Source organism: Melanotaenia boesemani, chromosome 19, assembly GCF_017639745.1.
Source record: "Melanotaenia boesemani isolate fMelBoe1 chromosome 19, fMelBoe1.pri, whole genome shotgun sequence".
Taxonomy (NCBI): domain Eukaryota; kingdom Metazoa; phylum Chordata; class Actinopteri; order Atheriniformes; family Melanotaeniidae; genus Melanotaenia; species Melanotaenia boesemani.
In genome coordinates this window covers 2,809,514-2,837,108 of record NC_055700.1, presented here as the reverse complement: position 1 = coordinate 2,837,108, position 27,595 = coordinate 2,809,514, and the positions used below count along the sequence as shown (strand labels likewise).

The 27,595-nt window shown below is 42.6% G+C and overlaps 1 protein-coding gene and 1 long non-coding RNA gene across 2 annotated transcripts in view; one reads left to right on the top strand and one right to left on the bottom strand.

The window, feature by feature from the left end:
• Positions 1–2,237: 2,237 nt before the first annotated feature.
• Positions 2,238–2,708, bottom strand: LOC121630222. Its single transcript, XR_006008490.1, has 3 exons — positions 2,679–2,708; positions 2,496–2,603; positions 2,238–2,340 (listed from the first exon to the last, which is right to left on the bottom strand). It is a non-coding gene; the product is annotated as an uncharacterized LOC121630222 (long non-coding RNA).
• A 10,392-nt stretch (positions 2,709–13,100) lies between these two features.
• The window catches only part of LOC121630394 (scavenger receptor cysteine-rich type 1 protein M160-like), a 185,318-nt gene continuing 170,823 nt past the window's right edge, over positions 13,101–27,595 (top strand). The window contains exons 1-5 of the mRNA XM_041970678.1: positions 13,101–13,205; positions 15,309–15,341; positions 15,440–15,727; positions 16,756–17,061; positions 17,155–17,436. Of these exons, the coding sequence (XP_041826612.1) occupies positions 13,121–13,205; positions 15,309–15,341; positions 15,440–15,727; positions 16,756–17,061; positions 17,155–17,436 (994 nt within the window). The 5' untranslated portion in view covers positions 13,101–13,120. The remainder of the gene's footprint in view (positions 13,206–15,308; positions 15,342–15,439; positions 15,728–16,755; positions 17,062–17,154; positions 17,437–27,595) is intronic.

Sequence of the window (27,595 nt, the reverse complement as noted above, 5' to 3'; positions counted from 1 at the left end):
ACCCAAAACACAGCTAAAATCACCCAAGAATGGCTAAGAACGAAACATTGGACTATTCTAAAGTGGCCTTCTATGAGCCCTGACCTAAATCGTATTGAGCATCTTTGGGAGGAGCTGAAACATGCCGTCTGGAAAAGGCTTCCTTCAAACCTGAGACAACTGGAGCAGTTTGCCTATGAGGAGTGGACCAAAATACCTGCTGAGAGGTGCAGAAGTCTCACTGACAGTTACAGGAATTGTTTGATTGCAGTGATTGCCTCAAAAGGTTGTGCAACAAAATATTAAGTTAAGGGTATCATCATTTTTGTCCAGGCCTGTTTCATGAGTTTATTTTTTTAAATAATTCTGTTGAAACATGGTTGAAAAGCAGTGCCTGATTTTCATTGGTTAAATTTCATAGAATTTTTATTTATTATTACTTTTGTCAGATTCAAGTTATTTCTGTGACCATTGTGATATTTTCTTTCATTAACCGAAGGGTACCAACAATTTTGTCCATGACTGTATGTGTGTTTTTCCCTTCTATTAGATGAGAATGATCCATTTGTTGATCCGTTTCAGCTCAGTTTTTAAACGTCCTGTCCAGGGTTAAAATGTTCTTTCTTATTTTTATGAAGACTAATGCCAACCCTACATTGTTCTATAAGACATAACACAAACCAAAGTTTTTTATGTAGAGGTTGTGCATAAATGCCTCAAAAGTAAGAATTAATTAAATAAAGAAAATATTGTAAGAATAATTAAACAAATAATTTATTTATTTATTTTTAATTATTCTTTCAGCATTTTCTTTATTTCTTAGTTCAGTTTTTTTAAGTGTAGTTTGTTTTTTAATTAGGAGTCTTTAACATTTCACACATTTAACTTTTAAATATTTCTGGCCACACTCTTCATGAGTAGACGTTACTCTCTGACGGGAAGCCTGGTCATGAAACAGGTGAACGTCTTCTGCTCTGAATACAGCTGGGAGCCACAGCGAGTTTCTCTGAGAAGACACTGTTTATGTACATTTACCCACCACTGTTAACTGTTCTAGAAATTGTTTTGAAGGAATTACCATTTGGGGTTGTACTTAAATGTCTTACATTCATGATATATCATTGTTTTGTGAACTACAGACATTTTGTGTCCATTTCACCAGAAAGTTGAATATTCCTAACTTAGTAGTGAATAGTATGTATATATGCATATATACGAGACATAGTATCCAGGTAACCGTTGCATTTTCATATTGTTAGCATGTTATTCCTGTAATCCAGTTAAACTCAACTTGACAGCGTATCACTCCTCAGGGCTTTTATAAACTCACCTCCAAACAAGTCAGCAACTTTCAGGACTGATTACAGTTTGCTTATCGTGCTGTTCTCGGTGTTGAAGACGCATCATCTACCTGCTTCAGAGCCACACTCACCTGGACCAATCAGGCAGCACTTTGAGGATCATGTTCTTCAATTTCTCAAGTGCTTTTGATAAAATTCAGCTGCTCTGTTGTGAGAAAGTCCATAAACTCCAGGAAGATACCTCCCTGGATTCCCTGCTCCAAAACAGCTGACTCAGTTATGGAGACACTGAAAACCTGCAGGACTGTGTCCCTTGTGGGCCCAAACTGAGTATCCTAGAGTAGAGTAGTCTAGAGGAAAGGACTGAGCGTACGTCTTACGGAAGCTAAAATCATTCAATGTCTGATTGTTTTATGTCTTCTGTAAGTTTGTTGTAGAAAGTGCAATCAGCAGAACCAGAACCTGAGCCCTAAAGGAAGTCATCAGCCAATTAGTTCTGGAGCAAAGGGAGATGTGACTGTCCAGAGGAAAATACTGCATAAGCTGCTGGACATAAAGGACAACTGCACACCCTCCACACAACACTGAGGAAACAGTGTGTTCAGTCTTCTTCGGGTTTGCTTGAAAGCAGAAAAGTAGAAGAGATCATTACAGCCAGTAGCCTTCGTCCTCTGGATTAAGTAATTAATCATCATCATAACTGTTTCCTTAACAAAACAAACACCCTGTCACAACCTTGAAATGACTTTTTGAAATTAATCAAGTATTTTGTTGACACCATCACACTGGTAACATTAAGAAATTGACTTATTTGCAAGTTCTCATATTTGCAATTAGCTTTATTTTTCATCACTAAATCTTTTAAGAACAAAGAAAAAAAAAGGCAAAAGCTTGAACAAAAATGATGAGCAAATAAAACTGAATATTCCAAAATTAGGAGTCAAAAATGAACAATGAATAAAAAAATGGAGGTTTACACCTACAGAAGTCTGCCACTGGCCATCATGAACCCAGTTTGTAGCTGGGTCAGTCCTTCATCGTCCAGGATGCTGATCAGGATCTGAAAAACAGTTAAATCATCCAATCGTACCTTGTGATGCTCTAAAGAATTCACTTCTTTGTTTGTTCTTACAAGTTTCAAATGAATAAAATACTGACCAAACTCAACCAATAATTTACTCTCATTTCCCAAACCAGCAAAACTGACCATATTACCTCTGGGAGCATGACATCAAACACGAAGTCTAGAAGCTTGATCTCCCCTTTCCTTATCCTGGCTCCTAGACCCGTCACCTCCTCTATCACCCTCAGAAGCTCAAAGATCTGTAGGGAAAAAAAATCCATCTTTAAATACGTTATAAATGTGAACATACAAACATACTGATAACATTTTCATACCCGCTGGTCACTTAAATTCAGCGTCCTCAGCTTTAGGTGCTGTTTTAGTGGACAGAGGGAGATGGATTCTGCCACAGATACTGTTTGAACGCGTCTTTCCATTCACCACATCATCATGCAATGTCTGAAAGAAAAAAGGGTGAACATGTAATCAGGGGAATATGTTTAATAATGACCTTTATCTGATCCTTGGAAAACACGGCCAGAACCCCTCCTCTCTCAACTGTATCCACAGTCCTGCAGACAATGATGATATATATATTTAAAAGAATTTTAAGCAGCATGTGCAAAAATGAAAGATTACATGACTGTAGTGACTTTATAAACTACATGGCCAATCATTTTTTAAATGTAATTTTATAGTACTAACAGATAATACTGGTTTTCGTGTTTTTAAAAACTGACTAATGCTCATATCAGATTTACAATACCTCCAAATTATTTTATGTTTAATGACTGTCCTGAAAAGACATGGTTTTAGGCAACTAAAAGATGCTTTTTTTTGTAAAGATGATAAGGATTTAGTTCAAATATGGCAGCCTTACACAAGCAATAACAAATATACCAATTCAACATAACGGATACATGTAAAATGTAAAAGACCAGAAACAGATATTTCTTATCAACATACCCTGGAAATGTGCTGCGGTTGCAGTGTGGTTCCTTAAACGCCTCTCGATCACCCCGTCACTTGCAGTCTTGAAATTAGGGCAGAGAGGACACCCAAACCCAGACAACAGGTTTCGCTCCAGAGGGGTCATCTGGACGAGAGAAGGTCAACAGAAGACTTATTAGTAAACAGCTTGTAATACAAGCCGACAGGTTGAGAATCCTTTACCAATACAGAAAGCAAATAGAGGAGAAATTACAATTCTGTGTATCCATAAAATTATTAAAACTGCCATCAGCAGTGACTGTTATGCTATTTGTTTACACCGATTAAGGTCAGGTACTGGAAGTGACTGGGCACAAATATATTTTACACCACAACCACCAAATTAAATTCCCATACAACGTTGCCAAGCCTCTAATTAAAAGGACAGCTTCTTAGCAAAGCTAACGTTAGCCCGCATCGTTGCATAAATCTCAAAGGCAGACTTGGCGGAGAAACAGCAGCTAATGACCTCTAAAAATCTGATATATTGTATTTGTAGATAGCAAAAAAAAAAAATGTATATTAGAGATGATACCACTTGTCCTGGTTTTATTAGTTGCAAAATCCAGTGTGACATCTTACACCCTATAGTGAGACAACCTCCCCCATGGTGGGGCAACATGTCACATGTTCACACTCTCCATTTGATTGCCTATAATATATGAATACAAAATCTATACCTGAGACATTGGTCTTTTATCTAGTACACATTTTATTTTCGATGATGTATTGATTCCAAGAAAAATACAAGAGTGTAAAAAGTGTGACAACAAGCCCCGGTCTCCCTTACTTTGTAGCAGTCATTATGTTTTAAGTATTAAGACTTAGAAAAAGTACTCAGCAGCATTCTTTGTGCATGTGTGTGCTGGTTTATGCTGGAGGAATCTAAAGGATTGTGTGTCTGTGTGTTACAGACATCGTCTCATGTTACTTCTAGTGGTTAAAGCACAAAATGCAAACATGACCAAAAATCATCCAGAAAGGATGCAGACGGGGAAATGGCCTGTGGCCTCCACCTGCAGGACCTTCCTTTGGGTAGTCTGGCTAAATGCTTACTGTTACTTCCTAACTGGACAGACTGAAATCCCAGAAATGGGACTGACTTTGAGTTACATGCTAATGTTTATGTGGTCCCTTTATTTTTTTAATCAGTTTATACGTTGAGAGATGTTTTTTTGTTTTTGTTTTCATTTTTCAAAATAGACTCAAATTTAGTGCGATGATTTTGATGCATTATAACACCACTTACAGACCAAGTATATACTACAACATTTGCAGTAATTTTGTGTGTTAATACACGTTTCTTGTTGTGCTTTAGTCGGGAAATCGGTCTAGTCTCTATGTAGATGTCACCTTGTCTAGAATAACATGTTCCACAACTCTTAACGTTGGTTAAACCAAAATAATCAGTGAGGTCAGACTGAACAGGAGAGGAGGAGGATTATAAAATAATATATCTAAATTTCTATACTGCGCAGAATTTCATGATGAGTTTAGTGAACTGCTGCTACAATCTGTTTAGATTCTGACTGTGTAATTATTGTTGATAATTTTAACATCCATGTAGACAATCCTCAGGACAAAACGACTAAAGACCTGAGTAACAGTCTGGAGAACTTTGGGCTGACTCAGCATATAACAGAGCCCACACACATTAAAGGACACACTCTAGACTTGGTGATTTCTAAGGGTTTGGATGTTTCCAAGGTTACTGTTTGTGATGTGGGCCTGTCTGATCATTACTGTGTTTTCTTTGAGTGTACAGTTTCTGTTCACACAAATGTCTCAACAGAGATGATCACAAAATGCTGTATAACTAAAAACACGACTGGGATGTTTAACCAGGTTTTCTCTTCAACACCTTCCCTGTCAGTGGGTTCAGCCAATGAGCTTACTGCTAGTTTTAGTGCTAAAATGTTAAGTATTATGGATGCTATTGCTCCTTTTAAGGTGAAAGTTAACAAACACACTCCCGAGCTTCACTCCTGCAGCCTTGTTGTTTCTCTCTCCCACTCATCATATTCAAACTGCTTCTAATCTCATCGCGTCAATCAGACCTCCGTCTAATGCCTCTGAATTTCTTTGTGAACTTTAACGACACATCAGGACGTGAGATAACTGAGGATCGACTCCTCCATCCAAACTCTACACCCATCCAAGGTTATAATAGTTTTGGATTTTTCAGAACAGTTCCCAGAGGGGTTATAAAAGCTACACGCTAAGGTATGCCAAGGAAACCTTTTAGTTGCTGTTGGAAAAGTCAATGTCTCTTGGTGTTAGAAAACTAGTTTTTGACTTTTTGTTTTCAAATTCAGTTTTAGTTAGTTTTTAGAGCAGATTCTCTTGTTTTTACTTTTTTAACATGCTTAGTTTTACTTTAGTTGTTATTAGTTTTAGTTTTCTTTTTTCTAAATTTGGGAATTTGTACAAAATTTAAAATAATCAGAATAAGCACTGTATAATAAAAACTCAACACGATACACAACTGTATCAGGAGGAAACATGAACAGCCATCAACAAATCAAACACAACAGCCCATAAGATAGCAGCCTTAAGTAAAAAAAATGTGTTCAATGCTGCTTCTGAGATAGTGTGCTGGGTAAAAATCAACATAACCAACATACTAAAGACACACATCAACATAACATGAATCCATTCAAGAGACAATTCACAGTCCTTGCAGCCAGGAGTCTAAAGGAGCTCAATCTAACTCATCATGAACAACCTCAACAACCCAACAACCTCTAGACCAGAGCTTTAATTCATTCAGATGAAACTACTCATAATTAACCACATAAAGAATTAAACTGGAGGTGCAGCAACTTTAGTAAAAATCACTGCAGCTGATTAACAGAAGCTCACATGTTATACTGGACATGATAAAGTGAAAGCAGTGAATATTTTAGACACTGAAAGTAAACGTGTCTGGTAGAACACAGAGCCAGACAGCTGGTTAAGATACTGATGTATCAGCTGGATGCTGATGTGCTTTTCTTTTCTAAAAGTACATAAGCTGCTGTCCAACATTGTAAACAAAAACTAATTTAAGTCTCTCAAATTCAGCTTTTCAAGATTTTGCGTGTAACTGTGTGTGTGTGTGTGTGTGTGTGTGTGCTGACAGTGTGTGTGTGTAACTGACAGTGTGTCTGTGACTCACGTTCCTTGGGCTTGGCATGTGAGTGTATACGTGTGTGCGTGTGACTGTGTGAAAGATTTAATTGAGTGTTTTTATTCTTATGTTTTTAATCATGTAAAGAACTTTGTGTTCCCTATGGCATGAAAAGAACTTTATAAATAAAGTTTGATTTGATGAAGGCAGTGTCAAAAATTTGTATATAAAAAGTCTCTCAAATGAACGGCTCACAGCTGTGAATCGGTTCCCATCGTTCATTTTAAAGAGTCGTTCAAAAGAATCGATTCGTTCATGACCGTCACATCTCTACCAAGTAATTAGATTTCACATCAACCCCGAGGGCTTATGTATGAAATCAGTTTACAACAAACGAAAACGAAGGACATTTTTGTTATAATTTTAGTTCGTTTTGTGAACACACAACACAGTTTAATTTAGTTTTATTTACTTATTTTTTAAACTCGTTTTTATTTTTATTTCAGTTAACGAGAATGTTTTTTTATTCTAGTTTTGTTTTTACGTTATGTTTCGTTAACTATAGCTTCTCAAGTCCCTCTGAAAATATTTAGCTGTATGGAAAATACTGGGACAGTGGCAGCTGCTTTTTCCTGGAACTGGATGGAGGATTGGGATTTGGGAATATTAAAACACAACTGACTGACTGGAGATAAAGAGAAAAAACTAAAACAAAAAGATAACGTCTGCGTGACAGCAGCATATGTTCTGTTATTGTACTGATGCTTATAAAACATGTTGCCATTAGATGTGTTTCCAGTACTGAGTGTGGTGACTGCAGCTGGATAAAAACTGGTTCTGAATCAGTTGGTTCTGGTCTTTATTGTCCTGTAACGTCTGCGTGACGGCAGCAGCTCAGAGTGTCCAGGGTGGAAATTGTCCTTGTTTTTTTTAAGACAGCAGGAACTGTGGAGTTCTTTTGGTGTAAATAATGACCTCCTTGTTTGGAGGTGTAGAGCAGCAGATTGTTGTTCCTACACCACACAGTCATTCGCTCCATCTCGTTCCTGTAGGTGGTCTCATCCCCCCTCAAGATGAGGCCCACCACCTGCAAATGATGATGCTGTTAGCGTGGTGGGTGGGGGTCATGGGTGTAGTGGGTGTAGCAGGGGACTCAGCACCCAGCCAAGTGGGGAACCTGTGCTGAGGCTGAAGGCTGTGAAAGTGTAGTTACAGGTTTTGTCCACCAGAGGGAGACTGTATATATGTTTATGTATTAAAAACTGTGTGTAAATCAGAAATAAGTAGTTATACTTGTACTTCAAGTAATGAGGAAAAAAAGGTTTATACACTGGTAAAAAATAAAATTAATTTTTCTAGTTAATAAAATTTAGCCTTTTAAAGTAATATTCCACCAGCAGTCCTTAATGAGAAATATAATCTAGGAGCCTTTTTCTTCCATTTTTAAATTTATTTTTTGTCCAACAGCCTATATAGAGGAAGTTCTTTCTCTTGAGATTTTAAGAAACAACGTTTATAAGAAAACATTTATTCCTGTGTCCATTCAATCAGTCGTCCTTTTCCCTGCCCATGATTCATTTACTTTGCTTGACTTCTAACACACTTTTCTATGCAGTAGATACATTTGGAATTCTCTATTTTGCATTCTATTATACAGACAAATGTTTGGTGAATAAATGAATAAATAAACAAATAATAACATCTTTTACATTTTATTTTGAAAAGGTATAGAAAGCATTGTCTTTAACTATCTGTACTTTAAGGTTAACTCGATGAGATCAAATACTTTGTGGATCAAACACAGTTTCAGTTTTTTCTAATTGTCTTACACATTGACTCTAATGTGGGTTTGAAAGTGTAGTTACAGGGTGTGTCCACCAGAGGGAGACAGTATATATATGTCTATTTATACAAACGGTTTGTAAAGTGAGAAATGATCCATGACACTGATGTCTGGTGATGAAAGAAAAATAAATAAAAGTATACAAACAGAAAAAGAATAATATGTATTAAGTGTTTGCTGTTTTATTTAATATCCCACCCATACTCTTTAAAGAGAAAAATAATCTAGGAGCCTTTTTCTAGCAATGACTTTTCTTTTAGATGACTAATTAGTGTGATATATGTATTTGTATGTATTTGTAAGTATAAGTATGTATGAAAATATATATATATATATATTAGCAACTTACACTATTTTTCTACTTTATTATTTTAAATTACTTTTAAACAGATTATGTGCTGTGGGACATTCATTAAATAATTTATTATCTACCTACCTGGCTGGATTAATCACAGCTAATGATTCTTTTCTATTTAAGGTTTGCCAGTTTCCATCATCTGCTGACGTTTTGGCATCAAACTGAAGCTGAAACAAAGAGGATGGTGTGTGTTGATACACACTCATCTGTGAAAAGCTGGAGTAAAAACAGATGTGATGACATCATCAGGTGAGCTTTCTTGGCCGTCAGGTTAATATACCTGTATATACATATATGTAGTCTGCAGAGTCTCTACATGTTTTAACCTCATTATTTTTCAGCTTTCCTCCTTTAAAGATAAACTTTCTTTGCTTAAACGTCTCTGTTAAATTGTCTTGATAAGAAACTGCTGCCACTTCACAGATCGTGGTTGTAGATATGTAACCATGGCGACCAAAATAAACTGATATGCTCGGATCAGATTAAAGAGTTGAGTTTCCTGCGTGGCTGATAAAAACTCACGAGTTATAAGTAGATGTGAGACTCTGAATTTAAGTTTCCAGAAACATCAAATGTCAACTGTGCTGGTTAAATAAGTCGAGAATAATCTGTTTTAATACAACACCACAAAACCACAAAAAGTTCTTTTATTCACACAGAACATAAATCATTAAACTGAGAGGTTACCTGGAAACAGGTCAGGAACATGACTGGATATAAAAGGAGCATTTCAGAGAGGCAGAGTCTCTCAGATGGAAAGATGGACAGAGGTTCACCAATCTGAGACAAACTGGCTTAAAACTGTGGAACAATTTCAGTAAAATGTTCCTCAATGTAAAATTGTAAAGACTTTAAAGATCCACCATGTACAGTACATTTCATCAACGTTTTCAGGAGGAATCTCTGTGTTCATGGGACAATGCTGGATGCTGGTGATCTTCTGCATTAAAAGCAGACATGATTCTCTTCCAGAAATCACTGTGAACACAGTTCACCCTGAAACCCACAAATGCAGGTTAAAGCTCCATTATGCAAAGAAAAGCCCTGGAAAGGGACGCTCCTCCTCCTCCTCTGATTCCTGTCTCCGAGGAGGTTGCTCCTCCTCCTCCTCTGATTCCTGTCTCCGAGGAGGTCGCTCCTCCTCCTCCTCTGATTCCTGTCTCCGAGGAGGTCGCTCCTCCTCCTCCTCCTCCTCTGGTTCCTGTCTCAGAGGAGGTTGCTCCTCCTCCTCCTCCTCCTCTGGTTCCTGTCTCAGAGGAGGTCACTCCTCCTCCTCCTTTGGTCACTGTCTGAGAGGAGGTCGCTCCTCCTCCTTCTCTGGTTCCTGTTTCCAAGGGGGGGGGGATCTGGTTGGTCTCTCCTCCTCCTCTAATTCTTTTCTCAGAGGAGGTTGCTCCTCCTCTGGTTCCTGTCTCCAAGGAGGTTGCTCCTCCTCCTCCTCCGGTTCCTGTCTCTGAGGAGGTCGCTCCTCCTCCTCCTCTGGTTCCTGTCTCCGAGGAGGTCGCTCCTCCTCCTCCTCTGGTTCCAGTCTGAGGAGGTCGCTCCTCCTCCTCCTCTGGTCCCTGTCTCCGAGGAGGTTGCTCCTCCTCCTCCTCCTCCTCCTCTGGTTCCTGTCTCCGAGGAGGTCGCTCCTCCTCCTCCTCTGGTTCCAGTCTGAGGAGGTCGCTCCTCCTCCTCCTCTGGTTCCTGTCTCCGAGGAGGTTTCTCCTCCTCCTCCTCCTCTGGTTCCTGTCTCCGAGGAGGTCGCTCCTCCTCCTCCTCTGGTTCCAGTCTGAGGAGGTCGCTCCTCCTCCGTCGCTCCTCCTCCTCCTCTGGTTCCAGTCTGAGGAGGTTGCTCCTCCTCCTCCTCCTCCTCCTCTGGTTTCTGTCTCTGAGGAGGTTCCTGCTCACTGTGTATCTTGCTGGAGTCCCTGCTCCTCTGTCCTCTGGTCTCTGGCCATCCACCAATGGGGTCCCTGCCTCTCTGGCCCTTATCAGCTCGTCCTCTGGGATCCTTCCAGAGATCCGTCTCCAGTCGCTGTGACCTCCGGGTCGTCCTCCAAAGTTCCTTTTCCAGCTGTCGTGTCGTCCTTCAGCCCTGTCGCCAGGACAGTGTGTTTAGTCCAGGATCTACTTTTTACATGTTGCTGCCATCAGATTCACAATGAGCTCATATTTTCCATTAAACAGTAAAATGTCTGTTTCAACATCTGATATGTTCGTGTTCTACTGGAAATAAAATTTGGCTTGATGAGGTTTGGAAATCATTGAATTCTGTATTTATTTACTTTATAAAAATGTCCCACTTTGTTTGGAATCGGGGTCGATAGTTCAGTCCTCGTCTTCAGTTCTGGAAACATTTAGTTGAATTATTCTGTGTTCTAGAAGTTCCAGCCTTCATCTTTCATTCAGATTTCACACTGTTCTATAGTAAAAGTCTCCAGTTTAAGGTTCTTCCTGGGGTGTTACCCCCCTCTCAGGTGGAGTCGCCTTTGTTCATTTCCCACTTTGTTTCTCCACCATGTTCCTCACAAAATGCACAAAACAGGCCAAATTTTTTAAGCTTCATCTGTTCAGAAACATTCAGCTCGTGGTGAATCCTTCAGAAGGTTCAGAGGAAATGTTGGATTTCTTTCTAAAACAAAGTTATTATTGAAAACTGATCTGAGACCACCTGAAAGAGAGAACCTGAGTTAACCAGGTTAACATCAGCCAGTGTCCTCATGGAGAAAAACTCCAAACATCAGACCTGATTCAGGAGCAAACTGTTCAACCGAGTCATGAATGTGGTCTCTCTGGTTCAGTCTGCGTCTCTGAATGTTTTATGCTGACCTGAAGGACACGGCTCTGATCTGATCTGCTGGAAAACAAGCTGTACTGGTCCAGACCACAGCTTCAGATGAAGTCCAACAAGAACCTCTCAGAACTTTGGAAGCATGTTTATCACTGGATCAGAGATGCAAACAAAGCAGCTCATGCAGCGTAAACTCCTGCAGCCAAGGCTGTCAGGTCACCTGACTCAGGTGTGATGGTTCAGAGAAGAAGATCCCAACACAGGACACAACAGGCAGGCCAGCAATCCAGAACTGAGATTTCAGCTTTCAAGACTGTTAGTGAGACAACAAAACAGACCAGAAGCCAGTCTGAGGGTCAAGAAGCAGGACCAGGAACCCAGACCTGGTTCATACTGGACTCAGACTGACAGGGTCCCAGAGGGAGGTGGGTTTCCTCAGTCAGAACAGAGTCCACACAGAGACACATGGACACATGAAACATCTGCATCATCTGCACCATAACTCCCACTGACATGTTTCCACACGTCTGATCTGACCTCCAGATCCGGTTTCTGACCTGGTTCTGGTTCCTGACGCTCCCCGTTTGACCATCATCCAGACATTTTTCACTCTGACCAGAGAGGATCCGGTTTGCTCTCCGTAGCGGACTTCTTAGATCTACATTTCTCAGAAAGTCAAACTTGATAAGAATCTGCTGTCAGATTAGAGGACGAGGCTGTGGTCGTGTTGCCATGACGACCGGGACGGGCTGAGCTTTTCCTGTTAGTTTAAAGCTGCAGCAGCATCCTCTTATCATTTCTGCTGAACCAGATAACATCAGCTGCAGCTGGAACTCATGACACCTTTTTTAACCCCGTCCTGTCCAACATCAGGACAGAATCATGGTCTGGATGCTGTGTTGGACCAAACATGTTTACTTTCTAAGAGGAGCTTCATAGATAGAAGCTTCTTCATACTTTAGGACTATTTTTGCTTATTTATTTGTTTATTGCTGCATTCTGTATGAATGCTGAACCTGACAGGTGGAAGAAAGGAAGGAGGAGAGTAAACAGAAGAGAAAGGAGACAAAGAAACAAAGATAGAAAGCACATAGATAGAAAAGCACACAAACCCTCACAGAACCACCTCCATGTTTCAGGGTTTGGGTCGTCCTGACAATGAAAACAGCCTGAAGTTTGATTGATCAGAGGATCGGCTTCTTCCTCTGGTCCACCGTCCTCTTCCTGTCCTCTCTGATGAGGACAGAGGAAAGAAGAAGCTCCATCCAGCTGCTCTGAGCTCTCCATGAAGGCTTCAGGAGGACAGATGGTGGTTCAGCTCTGCAGGTGAGCTTCATCTCCCACATCAACCTCCATGTTTCTAGACTCTGAATCCAGTCAGAAACATTCTGATCACTGATCAATTAAAGCAGAAATGTGTTGTTATCAAGCCCAGGACGTCTGCAGAGGGAGACAGAAGATTTATGGAACAGCAGGAATCTTACTGATGACCAAACACTGGAAGAAATATCTAAATATCTCTGATTTCAGAGAAAAACTGAATCTGATTCAGTCCAAAGACTGAACTGGTGTCAGACTGGACACCAGTATGAAAAGTGTCTGATCCACTGGTGAAACTGTGGGATGGCTGATCATGTGACAGAGTCAGAGATGTGTGGGTGAAGCTCCGCCCCTTCCAGATTTACTCTGAGGACAGCTGGTGTGATGATCAGAGTCAGACGAGACAGACGAGGACACGTCCACCTGGACATGGATCACCTGTTGGTGCTGATGCTGCTGTGGAGCTCAGGTAGGACTCGACTTTAAAGATCAGCTGTTTACAGAACAACATGAAAACAGAGCAACACGATGGACCAATCACAGCTCGCTGGATGAGGAGGAGCCAGCAGAGAGTCTGACGGATGGAAGGAATTCTGACTTAGAAATGAGGCTTTCTGGAGCATCATCTCTGGTTGGAGTGAAGGACTGAGACCAGCTGTCCCGAGTCTTTCAGGAGTCTGAAGTGTGACGATAGCAAACACTGATAATGTCGTTAGCAGATGAGCTTCAGTGTTGTGTAATGTCACACAGCAACGGTCCGTCTAACCAAGTCTTACCGTCTTATATTCAGCCAAGAAGTTGTTTGGAGAGTTAGAAACTCAGCCAGAGCAGAATGTGTTCGATTATTATTCATGTCTTTTATTTCTTACTTAGTAACTGAATCTTAAAATTGGCTGTTTTACATTAATATTAAGTTAAATTATGAGACTTGTTTGAGATCATACAGAATCTTTCACACCCAATTTTAGCTGTAAAACTGCAAATTAGACCTTTTTGTTTTATGAAACATTGAACTGATTATTACAGCTAAAGTGATCATCTAATGTAAAACAAGTGAAGAAAAACTTCCCAATGACATAATTTATCAGCAGGTGTTTACTTTGGGTGATGCTGCTGTAGGACTTTTATCACTGCTGCACAAACACTCACACTTCAAAGATAAAAGGAAAAAGCAGTTTTTATCCAGATCATCAGTTTTATCAGAGTTTCTTTATCAATGTTGGTTGTTTAACTTCAGTCGTCACATCTGCTGGTTTATTTTCATAAAAATATATAAAAAAAAGTTTTAATTCAGAATTATGATCTAGAACATGGTAGAGATGTTTTAGAACGGCATGTAGAAGTACATTACATGCTGCATTTACTGACCATTGGACATCTGATGTTTACCCAAGAGAAGGTCAGTTAATAGTAAATATTTGTAAGCATTGGTTTTTTCTGTTGATACAATTCAGTAAAAACAGGCAAATTTCAGGCATAGTTGCAAATGGTGATTAATCATGATTAATTAATTTGAAAGCTGTGATTAATCTGATTAAAATTTTTAACTGTTTGACAGCTCTAGTTATTAATAATTCTCAAATGAAGAAGAATTATCTGGTTTTAAGATCTTTTCTCTCAAAGTGAGAAACTACACTGAAAAGTCGCATCAACAGGCTGGTTTGGGGATTTTTTTTACTTAATCAGCGACTTGAAAGACTTTGACTGAAACTCTGGTGGAAGGAGGGTTATTGCTGACATAAATTCAGTCAGTCAGAAACAGGCAGTCCAGCATCTTATAGTAAAGTTTTACTAAACTCCTCCCTGCAAATAAAAACACATAAAAAAATCATTCACATGAACAGAAACATGCACGTACACACACTAGCACGTACACACACTAACAATGCCGCCTTATATTCTTCAAACTGGGTTCAGATCCAGACTGTTGCCGGGACGACAAATAATCCCGATTTCTTATTGGCTGGTACAGACTTGTGATGTATTACCTCTTGGTGTAGCTTCTCCTGACTCAGTCTTTCTCTTCTACCATCCTCCTGGGTGGGCTTCACTTTACTGTAGTAAAGTACATGAAGAGTACCTGATAACAGATATTGTGACTGAGTACATTAATCTGTGTCATGCTGGGCAGCATGACTCAGCCATTTTGTTTTTGCAGCGTCATGCACCACGTCACACGCTAGATAACGGATATAAACACACCGACCGATCTGAAAACGCTTCGTAGTTGATTCAGCAAAGAAAAGCAAGAGGAAGAGAGAGAAAGAAAGAGATACAGCAGGAGTCTTCCTCTGGCAGGATGAAGATGGATACTGGATTAGCCGTGGTTGTTGCTGACTTTAATTACTTTCTACGTTTCTATGATGGAGCGTCTCAGAACTAAATGCTCTTCTTGAGTTTAAATCTACATGATTTAAAGGATGTGCAGCAGTCGTGTTAGACATGAAACTGATCATCACTATCAGTCCTTTCTGCCAGCGTTCCTCTTTCAGCTCATCTGTTTCTTTCTAAACTAAACTACAAGTCACAGCTTCTAGAAATTCTCATCTTCTGAAGCTTGTTTTCTCCTCAGGATTCCAGGCTGAAGGAAGACTTGATTCAACAGGTAAAGAGAGAAATCAAAGAGAAATGAAAACATCTAGAATCAGCAGTCATGTCTGACTTTTAGTTTCTATGAATAACTGATGACTGGTTTCTGTTCAGAGTCTGTCAGGTTGGTGGGAGGAGCCAGTCGCTGTACAGGTAGACTGGAGGTGAAACACCTGGGAGACCAGTGGAGACCTGTGGAAATCCTGGACTGGACCCTGAAGGAAGCAGCTTTCGTCTGTGAACATCTGGACTGTGGTTCTGTTGTTTCTGCTACAGAGAACAATCTGTCCTCAGAGACATCTGTGTGGTTAATCGAAGCCGACTGTCTTCATCCTGGTTCTGATCTGAGAGAATGTTTACAGTCAGATCGCTCTTCCTCCATAATGCATCTCACCTGCTCAGGTAAGCCTATCACTGATCATCTCTGACATAATCAGAGGATGGAAAGTTTCAATCTGAAAAGGACTGCAGGTAAATATAAAAACAAAAGTTATTGTCTGAACAAAAGAGGTTTATTTAGTGATGAAACCTCTGGAGTCACCTTCATTCTCTCTGAGGGAGCCTCGGTCCTCAGACAGAACTACTGGAGGAGTTCAGGTATCGGTGTGGGGGGTAGTAAAGGTGGAATTAGGGGACATCTTCACAGTTTCTGTCTCAAAATAAATAGAAATAAACATGGCTTGTCACTGCTGAAGCAGGTGAAGATCCATCAGTATCTGCTTCACCTTGAGTTGAGAAACAAATGCTCATCGTTTATTAAAAAGAAAGGCCGATATTATGAATATGAATATTATTTATCACGTACTTCTGATCATCTGTTCTAACTACTTATATAAGAGGCTGGACCCAGGACGAGGCAGCAACAGCAGGAAGTAAAGGTTTACAAATGTTTACTGATGTGATCCTTCATGAAAGCAAACGTTCAACAATCCTCCGAGCTGGAGTTCAAGTATCTCAGGAACCTGTTCAGGAGTGAAGGAAGGACGGAGCAGGAGATCTACAGGTGGATCGGTGCAGCGTCTGCAGTGATGTGGACTCTGCATCGGTTTGTCCTGGTGAAGGAGCTGAGCTGAAGAGAGAAGCTCTGGATTTACAAGCTGATCTACGTTCCTACCCTCACCTATGGTCTCCAGATGCTTGATCATCCAGGAGGGGGTCAGAGTGAAACTGAGTTGAAGGTCTTTCTGACAGGAGACTTCACCAGATGTTCCCAGTAGACCTTCATGACACATTTGGGCCTGCCAGGCCTGACCAGCATCCTCCCCATCATCTGACAGAGGAACTGAAACTAAGAAAGAATTCAGATTTCTTTGGTTCATGATTCGATCATCTGTTCTTCTTCTTGATGTGTAAAATGATCCATTTATAAAAAGTAGTTCCTCCTCATCATGGTGTAACTGTGTGTGTGTGATGGTGTGTGATGTGTCCAGACTCTGTCAGGCTGCTGAATGGATCCAGTCTGTGTTCAGGCAGACTGGAGGTGAAGTCTGACCAGACCTGGTCCTCAGTGTGTGAAGCTGACTTTGACCAGCAGGATGCAGAGGTGGTCTGCAGGGAGCTCGGCTGTGGGCCTCCTTCAGTCCTCCAGGGGGCGCTCTATGGAGAAGGGGAGGCTCCCATGTGGACCAAAGAGTTCCAGTGTGGAGGCCATGAGTCTGCTCTGCTGGACTGTAGAAGCTCAGACTCTGATAGAAACACCTGCTCACCTGGCAGAGCTGCTGGACTCACCTGCTCAGGTAGAAGAGGAGCTGCAGCTTTGATCTGCTTCATTTCTCTTCTCATCAAACTCACTTTGTTCTTTTACTGATGACTCTCTGATCTCTGTTCAGATCCTGTCAGGTTGGTGGGAGGAGCCAGTCGCTGTTCTGGTACACTGGAGGTGAAACTGGGAGAATGGAGACCAGTGGATGGTTCTAGATGGAAGCTGAAAACTGCAGCTGTTATCTGTGAACATCTGGACTGTGGTTCTGCTGTTTCTGTGGGAGAGAGAAAGGAGACCTCACACAGATCTGTGTGGTGGATCAACTCTGACTGTATCGAGTCTGGATCTCCTCTGGGGGAATGTGCATCACCAGGTCATGGTGACTCCATTTTGAATCTCGCCTGTTCAGGTAAGTGTAGATGGCACACATAGCTTTGGTGTGATTGTCAACTGGTGGGTTCAAACCCAAAAATGTGTTGTGGGCTTGTTTTCAGTGGCTTCTCCACAGGCAAGATATTAAGGAAAAACTTGCATGTTTTTTTATTTTAAAGATAATTTTATGCAGCGTAATGCTGTCTGTTTACAGTCCCCAACTGTAGGTGGCGATGCTGAGTAATGTTGATTGATACCCACAATTTCACAGCACAGAATAAGACACTTAAAATTTGTTTCCATTCACTAATTAACCTGGCTGCATGATATAAGAAGGGGAGAGAGCACAACATTTGTAATTAATGCTTTAAAATAGCTATAGGATAGGCGGAGAATGAGGTAGGCGGAGAATGCTGTAACGCGAGACTCGGCGAGACTTGGCAGAATCAACATGGCGTGCTACTAAAAAACAAACAAAACGCCACAAGCTAACAGGGAAATATTTAAAAAAAAAATATATATATATTAGGGTTGGGCGATTGAACGAATGTATTGACCATCGACGATAGGCTGAGCCATTCGACGATCGTTTATATAAGAGCGATATTAAGAGAGATATACAGTCATGGACAAAATTGTTGGTACCCTTCGGTTAATGAAAGAAAATATCACAATGGTCACAGAAATAACTTGAATCTGACAAAAGTAATAATAAATAAAAATTCTATGAAATTTAACCAATGAAAGTCAGACGTTGCTTTTCAACCATGTTTCAACAGAATTATTTAAAAAAATAAACTCATGAAACAGGCCTGGACAAAAATGATGGTACCCCTACAAAAGACTGAAAATAATGTGACCAAAGGGACGTGTTAATCCAAGGTGTGTCCACTAATTAGCATTACAGGTGTCTACAATCTTGTAATCAGTCAGTGGGTCTATATATAGGCTACAGGTAGTCACTGTGCTGTTTGGTGACATGGTGTGTACCACACTCAACATGGACCAGAGGAAGCAAAGGAAAGAGTTGTCTCAGGAGATTAGAAAGAAAATTATAGACAAGCATGTTAAAGGTAAAGGCTATAAGACCATCTCCAAGCAGCTTGATGTTCCTGTGACTACAGCTGCACATATTATTCAGAAATTTAAGATCCATGGGACTGTAGCCAACCTCCCTGGACGTGGCCGCAGGAGGAAAACTGATGACAAATCAAACAGACGGATAATACGAACGGTAACAAAAGAGCCCAGAAAAACTTCTAAAGAGAATAGAGGTCAACTTCAAGCTCAAGGAACATCAGTGTCAGATCGCACCATCCGTCGTCGTTTGAGCCAAAGTGGACTTAATGGGAGACGACCAAGGAGGAACCATTGTTGAAAACAAATCATAAAAAAGCCAAACTACATGTTGACAAGCCACAAAGCTTCTGGGAGAATGTCCTATGGACAGATGAGACAAAAATGGAACTTTTTGCCAAGGCTCATCAGCTCTATGTTTACAGATGGAAAAATGAAGCATATGAAGAAAAGAACACCGTCCCTACTGTGGAACATGGAGGAGGCTCTGTTATGTTCTGGGGCTGCTTTGCTGCATCTGGCACAGGGTGTCTTGAATCTGTGCAGGTACAATGAAATCTCAAGACTATCAAGAGATTCTAGAGAGAAATGTGCTGGCCAGTGTCAGAAAGCTTGGTCTCAGTCGCAGGTTATGGGTCTTGCAACAGGACAATGACCCAAAACACAGCTAAAATCACCCAAGAATGGCTAAGAGGAAAACATTAGACTATTCTAAAGTGGCCTTCTATGAGCCCTGACCTAAATTGTATTGAGCATCTTTGGGAGGAGCTGAAACATGCCGTCTGGAAAAGGCTCCCTTCAAACCTGAGACAACTGGAGCAGTTTGCTTATGAGGAGTGGACCAAAATACCTGCTGAGAGGTGCAGAAGTCTCATTAACAGTTACAGGAATTGTTTGATTGCAGTGATTGCCTCAAAAGGTTGTGCAACAAAATATTAAGTTAAGGGTACCATCATTTTTGTCCAGGCCTGTTTCATGAGTTTATTTTTTTAAATAATTCTGTTGAAACATGGTTGAAAAGCAGTGCCTGATTTTCATTGGTTAAATTTCATAGAATTTTTATTTATTATTACTTTTGTCAGATTCAAGTTATTTCTGTGACCATTGTGATATTTTCTTTCATTAACCGAAGGGTACCAACAATTTTGTCCATGACTGTATATATGTATGTATGTACATGAGCCAACACGTTTAGTTAGCTACAACGCAGGCGCACGCTGTGGCTCGTGCAGCAGGTGTCGGGAGTTTTTTTTTTTTTTTTTTCCATCATCCAGCCTCTCTCCATACCTGGTGCTGCCTTCTTTCAGAAGTCTCGTGCACACGCGCACACACTAAAGGACCGTGCATAACCTCCCACCCCGCCTGTGACCTGCCTCCAATTGCAGCACCAATTTAGGCTACTCAAACTTAACAGAAAGAAAAAATGACAGAAGTAGGCTACTCGGAAATTAATTACGTTTATTTAATCAATAATCAAATAATTCTGACGTCACGTCCGCGAATATATCGCCTATCGCCATTTGCTGGACTGGCGATAGGCGATTGAAAAAAATTTACATATCGCCCAACCCTGATATATATATACTCCAAACCACACTAACCCGGTCACTCTGGATCACATTGAAAAAGATCTCATCAGCCCGACGGATTTCATCGAAGAAAGCTTCCAGCGGATCGTAATGGGCAAGTCTAACGCTGCAGCGACGGCCTCAAAAACTGGCTCCAGTTCTAAAAGAGTTCGCCCGGCGGAATCCCCCGAAGCGACCAGCCCAGTCTCTCCAACCGGCAGCGATACGACGGATATTCTAATCTCCATCGACGGGAAGCTATCCAGCCTCGATGCCCGGCTCTCCCTGCTGGAAGTTCTTCATCGTGAGTTTCAATCTTTAAGGGAAAGTTTGGAATATAGCCAAGAGCAGGTGGAAGCTCTTGCTACGAACAACAACCTCCTCAGAGACTCGGTGAAAACCCTCACCGAAGGAGTAAGCCAACTATCAGTGGAAAATAAAAAAATGAAAGAGTTAGTCCTAGATCTACAGGCTCGTAGCATGAGAGATAACCTAGTTATTTCAGGGATCCCAGAGCAGGTGGAGGAAGATACAGAGGCAGCTGTTAAAAAAATCATCAGATCCAACCTTAAACTTCCAGAGGAAAAGGTAAAAGCCATCTCTTTTCCGGGTTCACCGCATAAGGAAAAAAAAACCGGAGGGCAGACCAAGGCCGATAGTAGCTAAATTCGTTCTCCACAAAGAAAAAGAAGAGGTGAAGCGTTGCGGCAGACAGCTTCGTGGGACTGACCTTAGCATGAGCGATCAGTTTCCCAGAGAAATCCTGGAGCGTCGCAAGATCTTGTTCCCCATCAGGAGGAAATTCCTGGACGGAGGAGCCCGCGCTGTCATCTCGGTGGACAAGCTTTACGTTAATGGACAGCTACATCGTGACCATAACACCACTCCCTGCTCTACTGACCTCAGATATGTATCCACACTCTGCACACTTTGCACAGGTGTTATAAACGCTAATCAGACTCACTGGGCTGAAGTCACAGAGTTTAATGTCTGTTCACAATAGACAATAATACTGCCAGTCTCTAATGTTCACAAAATGGACTTATATTTTATGGGTTCATTTTCTTTTTTCACCCACTTCCCCCTCTTTTTTGTCGTTTTCTTCCTGCTTTATTCTTCTTTTCCTCTCTCTCTGCACTCTTTTTTGTTTTTCTTTTTTTTTAGCTGCCACCTCACGGAACCATATAACATTAATGCTAAGCTGCACAGTACATTTAGTAATATCCGCATATATAACCCAACACTCACATTTATTAATTCAAGTACATTTAATAACATTCAACACAGGCACACAACATTACGCATACATATTCATACACTTACACACACACACATACACATTTATATCAACAAGAAGCATCCAACATTCACTTTTTCACCACAAGCATGACCATCCTTAGATTTATCACTTGGAATGTGCACGGAGCTGGGACCAGAGAGAAGAGACTAAAAATCTTTAATAGATTAAATGATCTGCAGGCAGACATTGTGTTCTTACAGGAGATTCATATGACAAAAACATCAGTTAATGCTCTCTCTACAACCCAGTTTCCTCATGTTTACTCAGCCTGTTTTAACTCCAGACAGAGAGGGGTAGCCATTTTGATAAATAGAAAAATAACATTCACAGAAATCAGCGTTATCACAGATCCAGAAGGGAGATTCATCATAGTAAAATTATCTATTCAAAATATGAAGTTATGCTTAGCTAACTTATATGGCCCAAATGTTGACGATCCCTCCTTCTTTCACTCTTTCTTCACATCACTTTCTGAACACACAGATAGCACACTGATCGCAGGAGGGGATTTTAACATGGTTCTGGGCTCAGCTGATAGATCTAATAACACTGTGAATCATCGAAACTGGCAATCCACAAACACTGTAAAACAATATATGGAAGATTTTGGACTTTGCGACATATGGCGGTCTTATCACCCTAATATCAGAGAGTACACCTTCTTTTCCTCAGTTCACCATTCATACTCTAGGCTAGATTATTTTCTGGTTAGCAGCTCTTTGGTGAGTGAGATTTCAGAGACCCAGATTCACCCCATCACTATCAGCGACCATGCCCCAGTTTCCTTTACTTTGAGGAACACGAGAATCACACCACCGACTAAAAGCTGGAGATTTAATACAGCGTTGCTTAAAGATCCCGACTTTATCAGCTACTTCACAAAAGAATGGGCTATATACTTAGAAAACAATGACAAACCAGGAGTCTCAGCATGTGTTCTGTGGGAAGCAGGGAAAGCGGTAATGCAAGGCAAAATCATCTCTTTTGCGTCACATAAAAAAAAGAACGAAAACTCAAAAATATTAGAATTAGAAATAAGAATTAAATCATTAGAGGACGCCTACAGTGCTTCACCAGATGAACCAACGATGAACCAAATAAGGAAGGCTAGACTGGAATTAAATGAAATAATCAACAAGAGAACAGGATTTCTGGTGCAAAGATTACGCTTGGAGACATTTGAACACAGTAATAAATCCGGAAGATTTTTAGCTAACCAGTTAAAAATAAATAAGGAAAAATCTACCATATCGGCTGTTAATGATTCAATAGGTAATATTACACACGAGCCAGATGCAATAAACAACATCTTTAGAGATTTCTATAAAACTCTGTATACATCACACTTAGATCCATCAGACAATGATATCCATCATTTTCTTAACAACATAGATCTTCCAGGTTTACAGCAGGAACAAGTCACGGCCTTAGATTCCCCCCTCACAGTGGAGGAGCTACGTGAAGCCCTTAAACATATGCCCTGTAAAAAAGCCCCAGGTCCGGATGGCTTCCCAGCAGAGTTCTATAAAGAATTCTGGTCAATACTGGCCCCAACATTTTTCAAAATGATGACACAAATAAAGGAAAATGGTTACTTACCCCCAAACATAAACTCTGCCACCATTACTGTACTATTAAAACCAGGTAAAGACCCCACAATACCATCTAGCTACAGACCCATATCACTGATAAATGCAGACCTTAAAATAATTTGCAAAGCATTAGCTGGAAGGTTAGAGAAAGTAACTCCTCTCATTATACACCCTGATCAAACAGGCTTTATTAAGGACAGATATTCCACTGTTAACATGCGGAGACTAATTAATATAATAGATTATTCTACCATCAATAACCTGGAAACAATAATAGTTTCTTTAGAAGCAGAGAAAGCTTTTGATCGTGTTAACTGGAAATATTTACTAGCTACTCTAAACAGATTCGGCTTTGGCCCATCTTTCATTAACTGGATTAAAATCTTATACAGTTCTCCTAATGCGAGTGTTAGAACAAACGACCAGACCTCTCCAAGTTTTAATCTACAAAGGGGTACCAGACAAGGTTGTCCACTATCTCCCTCACTTTTTGCTATATTTATTGAACCGCTAGCCGCTGCAATTAGACAAAATGAAACTATTGAAGGCATTCAGTCCAAAAATATATTTCATAAAATAAGTCTTTATGCTGATGACGTTTTACTATTCCTCCAGAACTCACAAACCTCTCTATCTGAAACAATCTCACTAATTAATAAATTCTCATCACTGTCGGACTACTCCGTTAACTGGTCTAAGAGTACAGTTCTACCCATCAACTGTAGCTTTCAAAATCTACCCAGCATCACCTTAAAATCAGGTAACATTAGATACCTGGGTGTAAATATTCCCTCCAGGCTCTCAGAACTAACAAAACTTAATCACACTCACCTTCTTAAGACTATAGAAGATGATCTTGCTCGCTGGAAATCTCTACCCATTTCACTCATGGGGAGAGTCGCCACCATAAAAATGATGGTTCTACCCAAAATCAACTATTTGTTTTCTATGATTCCTATGAAACCCCCCTCTACCTGGTTTAAATCGCTAGAATCACACATCTCCCGATTTCTCTGGAAAAATAAACCACCCCGGATCAGTTTAAAAACTTTACAGAAGCCGAAAGATAGAGGAGGATTAGACTTGCCTAACTTTCAACATTACTTCCTAGCTAATAGATTGCAATATGTCCTAAAATGGCTCAAATCTAGTCCACTAGATGACCTGTGGATAGACATAGAACAAACATTTTGTGACAATTTGGAAATTTCTGATCTTCCTTTTTTCAGCTTAAGTATAAAAAAGCAAAAGTGCTTTAAAAGTCTCAACATCAGCACTTCTCTGACAGCCTGGTGGGAATTTCTCTTTTTTTTTTTTTTTTTTTTTTTTTTAACCTGTCTTGTCCAGCATCGTTGCAAACAGAATGATTGTCTGGCTGCTGTCTGGTGCTGGGCAATTTTACTCTATCAAGCAGGGATTTATACTACATGTATAAAGTCCCTCTTGATGAAAAACTTTATTAAATCAGACTCTTAATGCTGGACTCGACCGGAGGGGACAGAGAGAGAGAGAGAGAAAAGAAAGTAGAGAGAAGAGGGAGGGGAGAGAGAGGGACAGAAAGGGTGTGGGGAGTGCGGGTGGGGACTTGAAACATCATACAGAAGACCATGTAATCCATACTACTTACAACATATATAGCTACGATCATCCTAGCCAGTAAGTCATTACACAACTAGTTGATAATAGTAACAATAATAATAATAAGAGTAAGAGTAATAATAATATTAGGAACAGAAATAATTAAAAAAAGAAACAAAATATGATAATAGATATAAGTGAAACTGCTGTATTCAAGAACACGCGCAGAGAAACCTGTGTGGATGTGTTGGAGAACTCGGCCACACGGCGACGCAAAGACTGTGTGGAGACGTTCAGGAAGGAGTGACCATGCAGAGTGATCATGCAGATGCCACCTCACTTGAACAGAGGCCAGAGTCAGGCCAGCGGTCCCGAGACCCAGGCCACCAGCCCCCCCGCAGGCAACAGATCCCGACCGGTCCACAGAGACGACCACTCGCCCGCCCAGGAAGGCAGCAGCAGGAGACCCCAGCAGGAGCCGCCCCGCGGACCCAGGGCACCGGCCCCGGCGGGCCGAGGCCAGCAGTCCCCGACCCCCCCGGGCACCGGCCGCCCGGGACAGACGGGGCAGAGGGCCCGGGCCCAGGAGCGCCGGGACACCCCCCTCCCCCACAGGCCGAGGGCCAGCACGCCACCCGGGGGGACCCGGCCCGCCCAGACGGCCACCACCAGAGGCCAGCCCCACACCCCAGCGCCCAGCCGCACACCCCGAGAACCAGTCCTGCCCCCCCCCAGACCAACACACACACACACACACAAACACACACACTCTCCTTCCACTCCTCCATTTATCCTCCCACGCATACACCATTCAACCCTCACATACTCTGTCCTCCCACACACACACACCATCCTTCCACCATCCATCCTTCCACACACACACCATCCTTCCTCCCACACACTCACCATCCTTCCACCATACACTCTCCCACACCTATCCCATCCTCCCACACACACATCATCCCTCCACCACTCATCCTCCCACACATACACCATCCTCCCTCTCACACACCATTCATCCACCTTCACACCTCCCATACACACACACACGCACACCTTCCTTCCACTACCCATCCTCCCACACATATATCATTCTCCTACACCAAACATCCACCTTCACGTACCCCATCCTCCCACACACACACACCACCCCTCCATCACCCACTCTCCCAAACATACACCACTCCCCCACACACACACCATCCTCCCTCCCATACACCATCCATCCTCCCGCACACACACCATCCTTCCACCATCCATCCTCCCACACACTCCCCCATCCCTGCACCATACATTCTCCCACACATACCCCATCCTCCCACACATACATCATCCCTCCACCATTCATCCTCCCACACCCACACCACCCCCCCTCCCACACACCACGCATCCACCTCCACACACCCCACCCTCCCACACACCATCCCTCCACCACCCATCCCCCCACACCCACACCACTCTCCCACCCACACACCACCCCCCCCCCCAACACACACACACACAAACACCATCCCCCCACCACCATCCTCCCGCCACCCCACGCCACGGGGGGACAGCCCCAGCCAGGAAGCGAGGAGACACGAGCCAGGCCCCCAACCCCCCACCCCGCCCCCCACTCCCCACCCCCAAAACAGCACCTTCCCCCCAGGGCCAGCAGCCAAAACCCCCCGGGACAGCCCGCCTACGCCCCGGGCCAACGCGTAAGGCCACCCGGCCCGCCCCGCCCCCGGGCCATCCATGGAGACAGGGGCGCTTGAAGACCCCATCCCCCCTCCCTCCCCCACTAGTGATGGAATATATTATGTGCTGTTTGCAATTAAAAAAAAAGAGGGTTAAAATTGGGGGGCAGTAACTGCATTGAGGAGGGGGTGGGGCCACCTGAGCAGTCCCACCCACCTGACCTCGCATGTTCCACCCCCCAAAACGTGTTTGTATGTTGCAAATGTTATTTGTGCTCAGTGACTAAGTGGAATTAAAAGCTGGGAGGCATGCTGCCGCTCGGCGAAGCAACAGGGCCACTATGATGACCCCCCTGCCCCGCCCAGCGCAACAAGCACACCTCCCACAGCCCTACCTGTGTATGTAGTGAAGAGTGGGGGAGGGGAGGGGTCAGGAGATGTAGGTCCAGAGGGGAGTAAGCCTCCCCCCTGGAAGACGACCCGCCAGTGGCTTAGGGCGCCCCCGTCCCCCGCCGGCCCCGAAGGGCGTCACAGGCCCGGAGCAGGCACCCCAACCCAGGCACGCCACGAACCCCCCCAGGGGTCAGCCACCAGCCCAAGGGGCCACTTTCCTCTTTCTGAGTGGGAGGGGGGCGAGGCGAAGGAAGGGAACCCCAGGCCCCCGCCCCCAACACCCAGCCAGGGCGCCCCCCAGAGGACACGTCCTAACCCCCTGCAAACACACGCACTTTTTTTTTTTTTTTTTTTTTTTTCCCCCCAGCCACTCACACACCTCTATACACCAACACCTCAATACGTGCACATACCTCCACACACACACTTCACGCACATACCTATAAACACACACACCGGTGCCCACATACACACACACTCTCATACCCCTCCATACACATACACCACTACACACGCACTCACATACATACCTGCATATACACACAAGCACCTCCATACATACTCACGCCTCCACCCACTCCTTCACTCCTCCACACACACCTCGACCTCCACGTGCACACACTCATATATACACACCTTCACACACACCCACACACACATCCCACATAGACCTCCACACACACACCCGCACCCCACTCACACACACATACACGCACACACCTAGACCTTCATACACACCCACACACACATACAGCACACACATCCCTCTACACCCACCCACACACCCGCATACCTACAGACACACACACACACACACACCCACCTATATACAAACACACCCCCACCCAGGTTCCGGGGCTGCGACCAAGCACCAGGGCACGGACCAACCCCCGGCACGGCACATCCGGACGGGCCCAGCCCCCCCCAGCAGCGGCAGACCCCCCACCCCCAGGAGAGGGGGGAGACCCGACACCCCAGAGCCCGGGGCCCCCACCCGGCCCACCCCGGG